Source organism: Bos indicus x Bos taurus, chromosome 6 (genome assembly GCF_003369695.1).
Source record: "Bos indicus x Bos taurus breed Angus x Brahman F1 hybrid chromosome 6, Bos_hybrid_MaternalHap_v2.0, whole genome shotgun sequence".
Taxonomy (NCBI): Eukaryota; Metazoa; Chordata; class Mammalia; order Artiodactyla; family Bovidae; genus Bos; species Bos indicus x Bos taurus.
The window spans coordinates 104625369-104639302 of NC_040081.1; the positions used below are offsets into that span (position 1 = coordinate 104625369).

The 13934-nt window shown below is 48.8% G+C and overlaps 1 protein-coding gene across 3 annotated transcripts in view; it reads right to left on the reverse strand.

Annotated features, from left to right (window-relative positions):
• Positions 1–13934, reverse strand: part of SLC2A9 (solute carrier family 2 member 9) — a 227341-nt gene that overhangs the window by 56235 nt on the left and 157172 nt on the right. For all 3 annotated transcript variants that reach the window (XM_027545036.1, XM_027545035.1, XM_027545037.1), the window contains 2 exons: positions 10594–10695; positions 6976–7051 (listed from right to left, as the gene is read on the reverse strand). In XM_027545036.1, the coding sequence (XP_027400837.1) occupies positions 6976–7051; positions 10594–10695 (178 nt within the window). The remainder of the gene's footprint in view (positions 1–6975; positions 7052–10593; positions 10696–13934) is intronic.

Genomic DNA, 13934 nt, shown 5'->3' on the forward strand with positions numbered 1-13934 from the left:
TGGAGTTCCTCAAACCCTTGGAATTTCCTGAGTGATAGGAGTGTCCTGAACTTCCCCAGTGGCTCAACGGGTAAAGAATCTGCCTGCAATGTAGGAGACCTGGGTTCTATCCCTGAGTTGGGAGGATCCCCTGGAGAAGGGAATGGCAACCCCATTCCAGTATTCTTGCCTGGAGAATTCCATGGACAGACGAACCCGATGGGCTACAATCCTTGGGGTCGCAAAGAGTCGGACACGAGTGAGCAACTAACATCATTTAAACATCATCACATGCTCCCTGGGCGTTTGGCATACTCCCTCATCGGGACATCACAAGCCTTCTGGAAAGCTCAGATCAGATCCTGATTCACCCATTTATACGAACAGTGATCAACTTCATCTTGCTGCGTGGACCAGGGTGCATCAGTCCTCCCCACTGGCTGGTAAACTGCCCTTAGAAGGCTGAACTCAGAGCCAGCACAGTCTGTTCATCGTTAAGACTTTTCAAACTGCAGTTGACATGCTTTGAGGATCATCTCCTTTCCCTCAAAGATAAAGCTCTTTTATCCTGGGCCTCATTTATTAGGCCTCTCTGCCACTGCCTTGGGGTTATGCACACAAATAAAATATGTAGCAGGAAACTGCCTTTCTCATTTTCCTTCTGTCCCTTCACCTAATTTCAACTCACTGTCAAGTCTCCTTGCATTGATCCACTCACCACAGAAGCTGCCTCGGGCAAAGTACAGCTTCTCTCCTGGGAAGATGATTTTTTATTCATTTAATCATGGAGGGGCAGGCTGCCTGGGAGGCCCTTGGCCATTTTTCTCCCATCAGCTCCGAGCCATGCTTTCCTAGGGCAGCTCTTCCGGGGACCTGTTCCTTCCTGTCCACTTAGCAAGATGCAACATGATCTCACAATTCCAGTGGCAGTGCCCCCTGGACATGTAATTTCCCCGGGGGCTTAAGCTATGTGCTGTCGATATGAGTCCACGTGAAGTTTCTAAGCCCTGGTCAACCTTGTGGCTACCGTAGCTGGAGTGGGTGACACCCAGCTGCTGGGTGAACATGAGGTGTCTGATCTGAGATTGGGGGGTGCACCTGGACCTCTCCTTAGGGAGCCTCCCAGACACTGATGGAGAGCAGAGTCTAAAATCCCTGAAACTCAGCACTCAGTCATGATCACGAGAAGGCAGCATTTGCAAATGTTGGGAGGGGAGCCAAAGTCACCGCAAGAAGGACGAGAGCTTGGGAAAAAGCACAGAAGGCAGATTTTGTGGACTGGGTCAAGAAGGCCTTTCAGGCAGGTGTGCAGATGGGTTCAATTTAGCATCTTTGTTTAAGTGCATGGAGAAGAAGGCCAATCTGTCCACGGAGAGATCATGTCAGCACTCACTGTTCTTCCTGGGAGAACAGCTGTTATCAGAACAAAACAGAAGAGCGCTCAAATCCCACTCGGGGATGTGGGTTTCCCCTCAGTGGCCTGACTCAGCCCAGGGCCCATGTCCATGGGGTCCCTGCCAGCTGGCACTGCCCAGGCCCACGGCCCTAGTCTGGTCCTCAGTTCCTGTAGCCTGGGTTTCCCACCTGGCCCCTGGCTCATGCCACTTGACTACATATATTTTCCCATCCATCTGCCTTCCAGATCTCTTCCCACAGCAAACCTGCCCCGTGAAGTTCATGCTTAAATATCCCCCTGAAACAGACCTCTCTGGAGCTCAGAGTAAATCTTAACATAATGCCCCTGGACCTGCCTCCAGCTCCTCACTGACTTCCGACGGGTCCTGCGATGTGCCCCCGCCCCCAACCCATCTTGGACAGCGGTTCTCACCGGGTTCAACACTGGAGGTCCAACGAAGCCTGTGTCAGGTGAGGTCCGAATCAGCATTCACTGTAGTTCCCTAAACCCCTCAGGGGATTGTAATGCTTTCAGACAGAGTTGGGAAAGCTGGCTCTAGCCCAGGGATTTCCAAGTTTGGCTGCAAGCTGGAATCACGTGGGAGTGTTAGAAAATGTGGCCTGGGTCCCACCGCCAGCTTAGGGTTTGGTTGGCCGTGGATGCAGCCTGACCATCAGGACTTTTGAAAGCTTCCCAGGTAATTCAGCAGTGTTTGAGAACCACTGCTCGGGCCTGGCTGGGTTATTTGTGGTTCGTTTGCTATTAACCTCCTTTTATATCCTGGCATTTCTGCTGTATTGAAATTCATCTTTCCCTCCCTCATAAGCTAGCTCACTCTCCCTTCTTCCAAAGGTCAGGACTGAGGGATTCTAGAAGGAGTGGCAAACTTTTTCTGAAAAAAGGCCAGATGGGAAATACATGAGGCTTTTTAGGCCACTGCAGATGGTCTCTGTCACACATTCTTCTTGTTTTCCCTTTAAAATGTAAACACCATTCATTGCTTATGGGTCATACAAAATAGGCCATGGGCAAGATTTGGCCCACAAGCCATAGTTCCCTGACCTTGGACCACAGCATTGGTTTGTTAGGTAGAGAGTTCCCCATCAGTAGAAGCAATCAAGTCATAGTGAGAGGACTTCTTGGCAGGGAAAGCATAGCTTAATCTTCCAGTGAATAACTGGACTGAAAATTTTCTGTTCTTTCACGAACTGAGGATGCCTTAGTTCTAATTCATCCCAGCTCCTGGGCAGTTTCTCATCTGCCAAAGAATCTCTGAGGTCCCCTGGGAGCTCGGAAAGCGTCCCCATGTTCTGTTCCACCTCATCATGAAGGTCTGTATGTGTCACACAGCCTTTGTGTCAACAATAGGTGCTATGATTTAGATATGTGAGTTTGAGGCAAAGAAGAAAGACTGCTCCTGACCTGTGTGTACAGATAACGTTTGAAGCAAGAACAGCAAGAAACCATGAAAATCAAAGTGCTCTGAATTCACCTTCAGCCACGGACATTTGACAACTAGATACAAATGGCAAATTGTACCTTTCTGTACTGACACAAACAGGACTGATTCCTGATAATGCAGAGTAGACCTATCACGTGAGGATAAAGACAGAAGCTTCCTCTCTTGTCCCAGATCCTGTGTCAGTTCTGCAGGTCAGTTTCCCGACGGGCCTGATTCCACCCACCTTTTAGCAAGCAGTCAGTGAGTAATGACCATGTGCATTGCTGTTGTTCAGTCACTAAGTCGTAGCCATGTGCATAGGTCAGAGTTAAGATTACAGGTCCTAGAACACGGTGGTGTCAACTCTAATCCAGCCCTCGCCTCTTAGCTATGAGGCCTGGGGAAATGATTAAATTAAGATTTTTGCTTTTCATCTATAAAAAGGCTATAAAATTAGTTTGGGAAGGGAAGGTTTTACAGCTTACCTATAATTCACCTTTTACAGCTGGGATAGGGAGAGGGAAAATAGAGAAAAAATAATAACTAGTCCATTCTGTTTATAAACTTGCTAATCCAGTCTCATAATGGTACTTGAAGCAGAAAGATAAGAGAGAGTCCTTATGTACAAATGCTTTTAGGATGCTTTACCTGGTTTATTTAGAATGGGATGTATAGCTATGGGGAGAGTTCACTGGAAAATGTCAGTGTCAGCTGTGTAATTATCAAAGTGAAAATGAAGATGCGTCATGAATAAAATAGTTTCTGGATGTGTGTTGTCATGCATGTTTTATTCAGAGACCCTGGGAGTTTAATCTGGACCAGAGTGCACTCTAATCTTCAAGGAAGAATCTAGGGAGACGTGCTGATGGCTTTAAACTTCACCTACATCTTATGATAACCAGTATCCTGAGAATTATTAGTCAAGTTTGAGTCTGAGTGAAATCCCTGATTGTTACTATTTTATTTTGACAACCTGACTCTGTGTTATCTAATATTCATATAGGATGTTTATGAGCATTCAAACACTTAGAACAGGGCCTGGAGCATAGTAAGTGCTCAATAAATGTTATTATTATCAGAGAACTGGTGTAAGGACTAGATCAGGCGACAGAGATCAGAGGTTGGAAAATGCTGGAAAAGCTCAGAACAGTGCATGGATGTGAACTGCTATCCTTTGCAACAAGGTGGAAAGAGTGCAGGTTTTAAAGATCTGGGTTCCAATCTTGACTCCAAACTTTTCCAGCTGGTTTATGTTAGGGGACTGTGTAACCTCTCTGGGCTTATTTTCTCATCTGTAAACAGGAGCAGTTAATCCTAATTTCAAGACTGTCATGCAGATTGGGGGCAATGTGTGAGACACATCCCGTGAAATCAAGAGAGCTTAATGCCTGAACGCTACTATGTGTGAGGCCAGGATGGGGCAGGATGGGGCCAGGGAAGCCCTCAGCCATGGCCTCTGCATTTAACCAAGTCATTTTAGGGGTGACTTGTCCCCTTTTTGGAAGAGCTCTAGCCATGACAGTGCCTGTTCTGGCTCCCTTCTGAGCTCTGAGGATAAGATAATGAAGCACAAACAGGTTCTTTCAGAGCTTATTTTCTAGACCGAGGGAGACATACTAAATCAGACATCAGCTGACTACAGCCTACAGCCCGCACCCAGCCTGCCACCTGCTCGTGAGTAAGGTTTCTTCGGGACACAGCCGTGTCATCTTTCATTTACACACTGTCTGTGGCTGCATTTGCACTACCATTGCAGAGCTGCAGAGTGGCCGTGGAGGCTGTGGGGCCTGGAAAATATTTACTGTCTTGCCCTTTACACAAAAAGATTGGCAATCCTGTATTAAATCCTCATCTGAGAATACTGTGAGCAGATGAGGCAGGGAGAGAGGCTGAGAAGCAAGTAAATCAGGATGATGTGATCAAGGGTATGTGTGTGTATGTGAGTGACTGTGGCTTGTGTGTGCACATGTGTACATTTGTGTATGTGTATCCTTGTATGTGTGTGTGTGTGTGCATGTATATACTTGTGTGTATGTGTGTGTTTGTATGTGTATCTTTGTGTATATATGCACATGTCTGTGTGTATTTTGTGTGTGCATGTGTGTACATGTGCGTGCTTGTGTGTATGTATATGTGTGTATTGTGCATATGTGTGCATACTTTGTGTATGCATGAGTGTGTGTGTATACTTGTATGTGTATTATGTGTGTGCATGTGTATACTTGTATGTAGGTATATGTTTGTGTGTGCTTGTTGTGTATGCATATGTGTATACACATATGCAGATGGTAAAGTGTCTGCCCGCAATGCGGAAGACCTGGGTTTGATCCCTGGGTAGGGAAGATCCCGTGGAGAAGGAAATGGCAACCCAGTCCAGTACTCTTGCCTGGAAAAGTCCATGAACTGAGGAGCCTGATAGGCTACAGTCCACGGGGTTGCAAAGAGTCGGACACGACTGAGCGACTGCACTTTCATTTTCTTCACTTTCATGTGTGTGTGTACACTCTGTGTATGCACGTGTGTATGCGTGTGTGTGTGTACTTATTTGTTTGTGTACATGTGTGTTGATTTTAGATTAAGTGGTCAGGACAGGCCTCACTGGGCAGGTGACACAGCCTGGGTGAGATGGTCACACTAGCCTATGAGCCCCATGAGAGCAAAGACTGCCCTTTGGGTTTCCTCCCCACGGTCCCCTGGCCTTGCATGGAGCCACCAGCTGCCCACCTCCAGGGGCCCTGACGTGACAGCTGCGTGAGGAGTGGGTGGTGTGGCGGCCCTGTGAGATGGAGCATATTCTCCTTGAATCTCCTTTAACTGCTTCTTGGGCTCCTTGTTCGTCCTCTTGTCGTTAGCTTCCCCCTGTCTCCTGGAAGATACCTCCTGTTCCTCCAGCCGTCTCATCACTGCAGCAGCGTGTGCACATGCGCACATGCGTATGTATGTCTGATACTACCCCAGCCCATCATTCCACGGCCCAGCCCACCATCTCACTGCAACCTTCTGTTGTCCCTGGTGGGGATGAACATGACAGGACATGGAACATCAAGGCCCGTGAAAATCAGCGCAAAGGGAGAAAGAGAAGTTCGGGTCCATTTGTTCTGATGGAAATGTTTTCAACAGAGAAACCCAAACAAAGGAGAACCTCAGCAGGGACTTGGGGAGAGAGCTCTGTGATCGTCAGAACTGCCCGGAGACACCTTCCCAGCCCCAGCGTGGTCTCTGACAGGGCCCCTGCAGGACACAGGCCCCCAAGCCAAGCATGGCAGGGGCCCTAGTCTCACCTGCCTGACCATCTGAGGCCCTGGAAGAGCAGAGGACCTGCCCACTAGGGAAACGGCAGAGCTGAGGCTGAAGCTGGGTCCTGGGTAAAGTGGGGCTCAGAACACTCCAGACTGGACACTCATGCAGGGACAGTGACAGGTGGTGGTTAGGACCTAGGGGCTGGGCGATTCCATCACTGCCCGCTCGAGGCAAGCAGCTTCCCTTCTCTTCCTTAAATGAGTTAACGGGCATCAAATGCTTGGCCAAGTACAGCACATAATCAATGGTGAATAAATGGCACCCCACTCCAGTACTCTTGCTTGGAAAATTCCATGGATGGAGGAGCCTGGTGCGCTGCAGTTCATGGGGTCGAGAAGAGTCAGACACGACTGAGTGACTTCACTTTCATTTTTCACTTTCATGCATTGGAGAAGGAAATGGCAACCCACTCCAGTATTCTTGCCTGGAGAATCCTTTGGACGGGAGCCTGGTGGGCTGCTGTCTATGGGGTCTCACAGAGTCGGACACGACTGAAGCGACTTAGCAGACTTAGCAGCAGCATACCTTCCATTTGAAACGGTAGCCTCTCTGTGGGCACAGACTGTAACTTGGGTATCTTTCATTCATCCCAGCTCCCAGCTCTCCCAGTTGTTAAAGGTCGCTATGTTGTAGTATGTTACCATCTACTCATCTTTGAGTGAGGTTGTTACCGACCATCAGTTGGATGGAAACCAAGACAATCACTGCATTTAAATAGGTGGGGACTCTCTATTCCCCCTCCACTCCCAGTGGTTCTTGCCCTTCCTCAGACCACAAGCTTTGCATCCGTACAATGAGAACGCCCTGCCCTGGTGGCATCGTGAATCCCTAGGCTAGCAGGTGAGGAAGAGAGTCTTACCTGGCCCGCTGCAGAAGGCGGCGATGATGGCCAGAATGCACAGGATACTCAGGTAGGGGATCCAGGGTGCATGATCCTGTGAGAGAGCAGTTGGGCAGATGAGGAAGCAGTCATGGGTGGAGGACCTGGGTACCACCCCTGCCCCCAGCTCCTCCTTGATCCATCTGCGAGACCTCAGGTAGGCAGGTCACTTTACATCTCTGAGCCTCAGTTTCAGCATCCATAACGTGGGGATGATGATAACCCCTAAGCCATTCCATCTGTCTACTGTACAGATGTCACAGTGAAGTGGCGTGACGCCTGTGAGCATTTAGCAAAGTCCCAGCATTCGGCTTCCCGGGTGGTGCAGTGTAAAGGATCAGCCAGCCAAAACAGGAGACTCCTGGGCTGGGAAGATATCCTGGAGGAGGGCATGACAGCCCACTCCAGTATTCTTGCCTGGGAAATCCCATGGATAGAGGAGCCTGGTGGGCTACAGTCTGTGGAGTTGCGAAGAGTCAGACACGACTGAGCAACTGATCATGCACAGCATATGGTAAGTGGTAGAGAAATGAATAACACCATTTGAGGGCTTAATTGGAAGCAGGCAATATGAGAAAATTTTACAGGCAATTTCACTTTAAAAAAATTTTCTCTAAGCCAATCTCTATTAATCATATAAAACACTCTATCTCTCCCTCTGCTGTCCTGACAAGGTGTGAGATGAGTTAACTCATGTCATTAAATATGCTTGGAGGGGCTGTCACTTGTCTGGCGGGTAGGGGTGGTGGCTTCACGCCTGGTGGGAGAGAAGTTTAGGAAATCGCTTCTGCTCTAGCAGACTGGATGGTGATGATGAGAACCTCGTGTCACCAGTGCTGGGACCTGATGAGCGTGGGTGAGCATGTGTGGAGGTGCTGGGGCACCTGGGCCCAGTCTAAGAGAGACTCGGGGAGAGAGGAGTCTGTGCTCACCTTTGAAGGCTGAGCCAAAGTCAGGCAAGAGGAAAAGGAAAGGAAAAGATTTCCAGGAGAGGGTTCCCCATGGGCAAGGGCACAGAGGCACAGGAGAGCCCAGCATGGGCCTCCAGGGTGGAGGGGAGTGGGGAGCGGGGAGAGGGCAGAACAGCCCTTCCATGCCAAGCCAAGCCTACCAGCTCCTGCTGCAGCAGGGTCTAGGGTTGGGAGGAGCCTCATAGCCTCTTGTACTAAATGGGTCTGGTGCCTTGAATCATCCATCCATCCATCCGTCCATCTGTCCATCCATCTATCCATTCATCTGTCTATCTGTCCATCCATCTATTCATCCATCTGTCCATCCATCTATCCACCCATCCATCCATCCACCCACCCATCTGTCCATCCATCCATCCACCCATCCATCCATCTATCCATTATCTGCCCATCCATCCATTCGTCCGTCCATCCATCCATCCACCCGTCCATCCATCCATCCATCCACCCGTTCATCCATCCATCTATCCATCCATCCATCCATCCATCTGTCCATCCATCATCCATCCATCTGTCCATCCATCCATCCATCCATCCATCTGTCCACCCATCCATCCATCCACCCATCTGTCCGTCCATCTGTCCATCCATCCGTCCATCTGTCCATCCAACCATCCATCCATCCATCCATCTGTTTGACAGATTATTCCAAGGTCCTCCCGGGTGCCTTGCTGGGAGGTGGAAATGTAGAAATGATATGGGCATGGTCCTCACCCCCACAACTCACTGTCCATTGGTAGAGAGAGATGGCTCAACAATGAAAGCCAAGGCTGTGTGTAAAGCAGTGTTTTAGGTCTGCCCCTGGGATCCTGGGGAAGACAGAGGAGGCTGCTTCACTCAGACAGGGGAAAGGGAAGGCTTCCTGGAGAAAGCGGGATCCAGGAGGAAGCCAGGGTCTTAGAAAGCAAGGAGCCAGTTGAGCAAGGAGGGCCCTGGGAAGAGGAAAGAGCCAGGCTCTTTTGCAGACAGCTGCTGGGGAGCAGGGCTGGGGTGACAGAGGAGATGAGGGCAGCTGAGCAGGGAAGAGCTCTGAGAGCTCAGGGTGAGGCCCAGAGGGGTTCTCATGCCCCAGATGGCTCTTCCAGACATCTGACTCACTCTCCAGAAAGACTATGACCCAGAACATCTAGCTTGGTTGGTCCGAGGAGCCTGTGAGACTCTGTCCAGAACAACCCTGTCTGGTGGTGGGGAAGGAAGGTCTCTGCCAGCACATGACCCCAAGGAAGAGATTTCCACCTCCTGCGTGGTCAGCATGCCCGGCAGCAACTCCTTTTGGAAGGACAAGCTACTGTCTCTCAGACATGTGCTAAGTCGCTTCAGTAGTATCTGACTCTGTGCAACCCCATGGACTGTAGCCCACCAGGCTCCTCTGTCCATGGGGATTCTCCAGGCAAGAATACTGGAGTGGGTTGCCATGCCCTCCTCCAGGGGATCTTCCTGACCCAGGGATTGAACTCAACGTTTCTTGCATCTCCTGCATTAGCAGGTGGGTTCTTTACCACTAATGCCACCTGGGAAACCCGCCAGCACACTGATGTTGCCTTTTTCTAGACATGTGGGGACATTAAGACCTTTGGCAGGTGACCACCACATGTGATTTCCATTCAGGGATTCACTTTTGAAAATTGCAAATTCTTACTGACCACTGTGACCTCGCCCCACACTTCCCATAGGGCTGAGATGAGCTTGAGGCATGGCGTAAATGCTCAGTGAACACAGGCTGCCCTGAGCAGTGCAAGGGGCAGGAGGAAACCCCAAGATTCTGAGATCCAATCTCAGGTCTGCCCTTGCCCAGCTGTGAAAGCTGGGGCAGCTTCTTCATTGAGATGTATGCTTCAGTTTCCTCATCACCATTAGAGGAAAAGATACCACTTTCATAAGAATTAGCTATGGCTCCATCCATTCCCCCCGCAAACAGGCATTCACTGAGCACTTACTATGCTCTGGGCACTGTTTGCAGCACTTCAAATGCATGTCTTATTTAATCCTCATGCTGCAGGTGAAAGGACGTGCCTGCCCCTTCCCCGGGGAGGTCAGGATGGGCTGGGCATAGGGTAACCATCCCATTTTAGACACGGGGCCCTGAGAAGCAGAGAGGTTAAGTGACTTGCCAAAAGTTTCATGGAGGGTAAGCGGGACATTCAGGATTCCCATCAGGCAGCTGGCTCCAGTGCCCCTGCTGGTACCCACGGGCATCAATGTGGTAATTGCACAGGAGTCTCACAGGGCCATGCCAGCCACCCTGAGTGGGAGCATGAGAGCTGGAGGGGGCATCTTCAGAGACATCTAGTGCAATCTCCTCTATTCCACAGATGGGTAAATTGAGGCTCGAGGGGGACAGATCTTGCCCAAGATTACACAGCTCATTAGTGACTCCCCGACAGGACCAGAAGTCAGGTCTCTTGTTTCCCCCTCCCTGGCCCCCACCCCAGTCCAAGGACCCATTACTAACACCTTTCCCCAAGAGTGCTCAGCAGCTTCAAAGCTGAGATGCCCTTGGGAACTCCACACCACAAGAGTTGCCTATAGACTGCACAGACTTCCCGAGCCAATGGTCCCAGAGCATGAGGCCGAAAGCCATGCCCATCCTGAACTCCCTGGGGAAGGGATAGGCGCATCCTCTCACCTGCAGCATCAGCGTAATGGTGAGGATCCCAAAGAAGAGGGCCATCAGCCCAAAGCCACCGATGAGGAGGGGTCTCCGTCCCATGCGCTCGATGACCAAGCCCTGGGTGAGGGTCGGAGAGAGACAGTCATTAATCTCCTTCTTGCAGCGAGTGAAGGGGACCCGTGCTGCTGGGGAACCACACTGGGATCATGGCTAAAGGATGGCTCTGGCCTGGAGACCCCCGGCTGCTTCCTCCATGGCCACAGCCAGAGAAGGAGGGAGAAGAAAGCCACAATTCATGAGCACCGGCTGTGTGTCCGTACATTCACCTTCCTCCCGATCTTCCTCATCGGGGAGGGTGGGTGTATCCTCAGAAGGGACATAGTTGCCCAGCCCTTCCCCCACCTTGGGAGCCAGTAGGCAGGTGGAAGGCAATTGCTCTCCATTCCACTTTGCCTCGTTTTGTGGGTGTCCTAGGGGTAGACTCCCAGGGCATGGCGCTGGAGTGGGAGCGGCAGAGAAGTTCCCACCTCCTGCCTGTAATTGGCCTCGAGTCAGTTGATACTTCTGTGTCTTTGTTGCTCCCCTTTCCCCATGGTCATGGGTTAGTGTGGGTGCTTGAAACCGATGCCACTTGTCAAGCACCTGTTATGTGCTGGGCACAGTCTTTCTATGTGTCCATTCATTTAACTGTCACTAAAGGCAATGGCACCCCAGTCCAGTACTCTTGCCTGGAAAATCCCATGGATGGAGGAGCCTGGTAGCCTGCAGTCCATGGGGTCGCTAAGAGTCAGACACGACTGAGCGACTTCACTTTCACTTTCATACATTGGAGAAGGAAAAGGCAACCGATTCCAGTGTTTTTGCCTGGAGAATCCCAGGGATGGGGGAGCCTGGTGGGAGGCCATCTATGGGGTCGCACAGAGTCGGACACGACTGAAGCGACTTAGCAGCAGCAGCAAAGCTTCATAAAGCATTTTGTTACCCTCCTACACTGTTGGCGGGAATGGAAATTGGTGTAGGCACTATGGAAAACAGCATGGACGTTCTTCAAAAGGTTAAAAATAGAGCTACCATATGACCCTGCAATCCCACTCCTGGGCACAAAGCTTTTTGGTTGGTTGTTGTTGTTCTGTCACCAAGTTGTGTCCAACTCTTTGCAACCCCATGGACTGCAGCCCGTGAGGCTTCCCTGTCCTTCACCATCTCCTGGAGTTTGCTTAAGTTGATGATCACTGAGCTGGTGATGCTATCCAACCATCTTATCCTCTACCACCCTCTTCTCCTTTTGTCTTTCCCAGGATCAGAGTCTTTTCTGGTGAGTTGGCTCTTCACATCAGGTGGTTGAAGTACTGGAGCTTCATCTTCAGCATCAGTCCTTCCAATGACGATTCAGGGTTGATTTCCTTTTGGACTGACTGGTTTGATCTCCTTTTTTTTCTGGAGAAAATTCTAATTTGAAAAGATACATGTACCGCAATGTTCATAGTAGTGCTATTTACAATAGCCAAGACAAGGAAGCAGCATGTCATGTCCATCAACAGATGAATGGATAAAGATGTCAGATACACACACACACACACACAGGAATATTATTCAGCCATAAAAAGAATGAAACAATGCCATTTATAATGTCATTTGCAGCAACTTGGATGGACCTAAAGATTATCATACTAAGTGAAGTAAGTCAGAAAAAGAAAGACAAAGATCATGTAATATTGCTTGTCTGTGGAGTCTAAACCATGACATAAATGAACTCAATGAAATAGAGACAGACCCACAGACGTAGGAAACAAACGGACGGTTATCAGAGGGGAAAAGAGGCGGGAGAGAGGTCAATCGGGAGTTTGGGATTCGCAGATACAAACTGCTACACATAAAATAGATAAGCAAAAAGGTCTTGCTATAGAGTACAAGAAGAAAGGTCCGATGCTGTAAAGAGCAATATTGCATAGGAACCTGGAATGTTAGGTCCATGAATCAAGGCAAATTGGAAGTTGTCAAACAAGAGATGACAAGAGTGAACATTGACATTAAATTATAGGAATCAGTGAACTGAAATGGACTGGAATGGGTGAATTTAACTCAGATGACCATTATATCTACTACTGTGAGCAGGAATCCCTTAGAAGAAATGGAGCAGCCATCATGGTCAACAGAAGAGTCCGAAATGCAGTACTTGGATGCAATCTCAAAAACAACAGAATGATCTCTGTTCATTTCCAAGGCAAACCATTCAATATCACAGTAATCCAAGTCTATGCCCCAACCAGTAAGGCTGAAGAAGCTGAAGTTGAATGGTTCTATGAAGACCTACATGACCTTTTAGAACTAACACCCAAAAAAGATGTCCTTTTCATTATAGGGGACTGGAATGCAAAAATAGGAAGTCAAGAAACACCTAGAGTAACAGGCACATTTGGCCTTGGAATATGGAATGAAGCAGGGAAAGGCTAATAGAGGTCTGTCAAGAAAAGGAGGTCTGCACCGGTCATAGCAAACACCCTCTTCCAACAACACAAGAGAAGACTCTACACATGGACATCACCAAATGGTCAACACCAAAATCAGATTGATTATATTCTTTGCAGCCAAAGATGGAGAAACTCTATACAGTCAGCAAAAACAAGCCCGGGAGCTGACTGTGGCTCAGATCATGAACTCCTTATTGCCAAATTCAGACTTAAATTGAAGAAGGTAGGGAAAACCACTAGACCATTCAGGTATGACCTAAATCAAATCCCCTACGATTATACAGTGAAGTGAGAAATAGATTTAAGGGACTAGATCTGATAGACAGAGTGCCTGATGAACTACGGATGGAGGTTCGTGACATTGTACAGGAGACAGGGATCAAGACCATCCCCATGGAAAAGAAATGCAAAAATGCAAAATGGCTGTCTGAAGAGAGCTTACAAATAGCTGTGAAAAGAAGAGAAGTGAAAAGCAAAGGAGAAAAGGAAAGATATAAGCATCTGAATGCAGAGTTCCAAAGAATAGCCAGGAGAGATAAGAAAGCCTTCCTCAGCGATCAATGCAAAGAAATAGAGAAAAGCAACAGAATGGGAAAGACTAGAGATCTCTTCAAGAAAATTAGAGATACCAAGGGAACATTTCATGAAAAGATGGGGTCAATAAGGGACAGAAATGGTATGGACCTAACAGAAGCAGAAGATATTAAGAAGAGATGGCAAAAAATACACAGAAGAACTCTACAAAAGAGAGCTTCATGACCCAGATAATCACGAAGGTGTGATCATTCACCTAGAGCCAGACATCCTGGAATGTGAAGTCAAGTGGGCCTTAGAAAGCATCACTATGAACAAAGTTAGTGGAGGTGATGGAATTTCAGTTGAGCT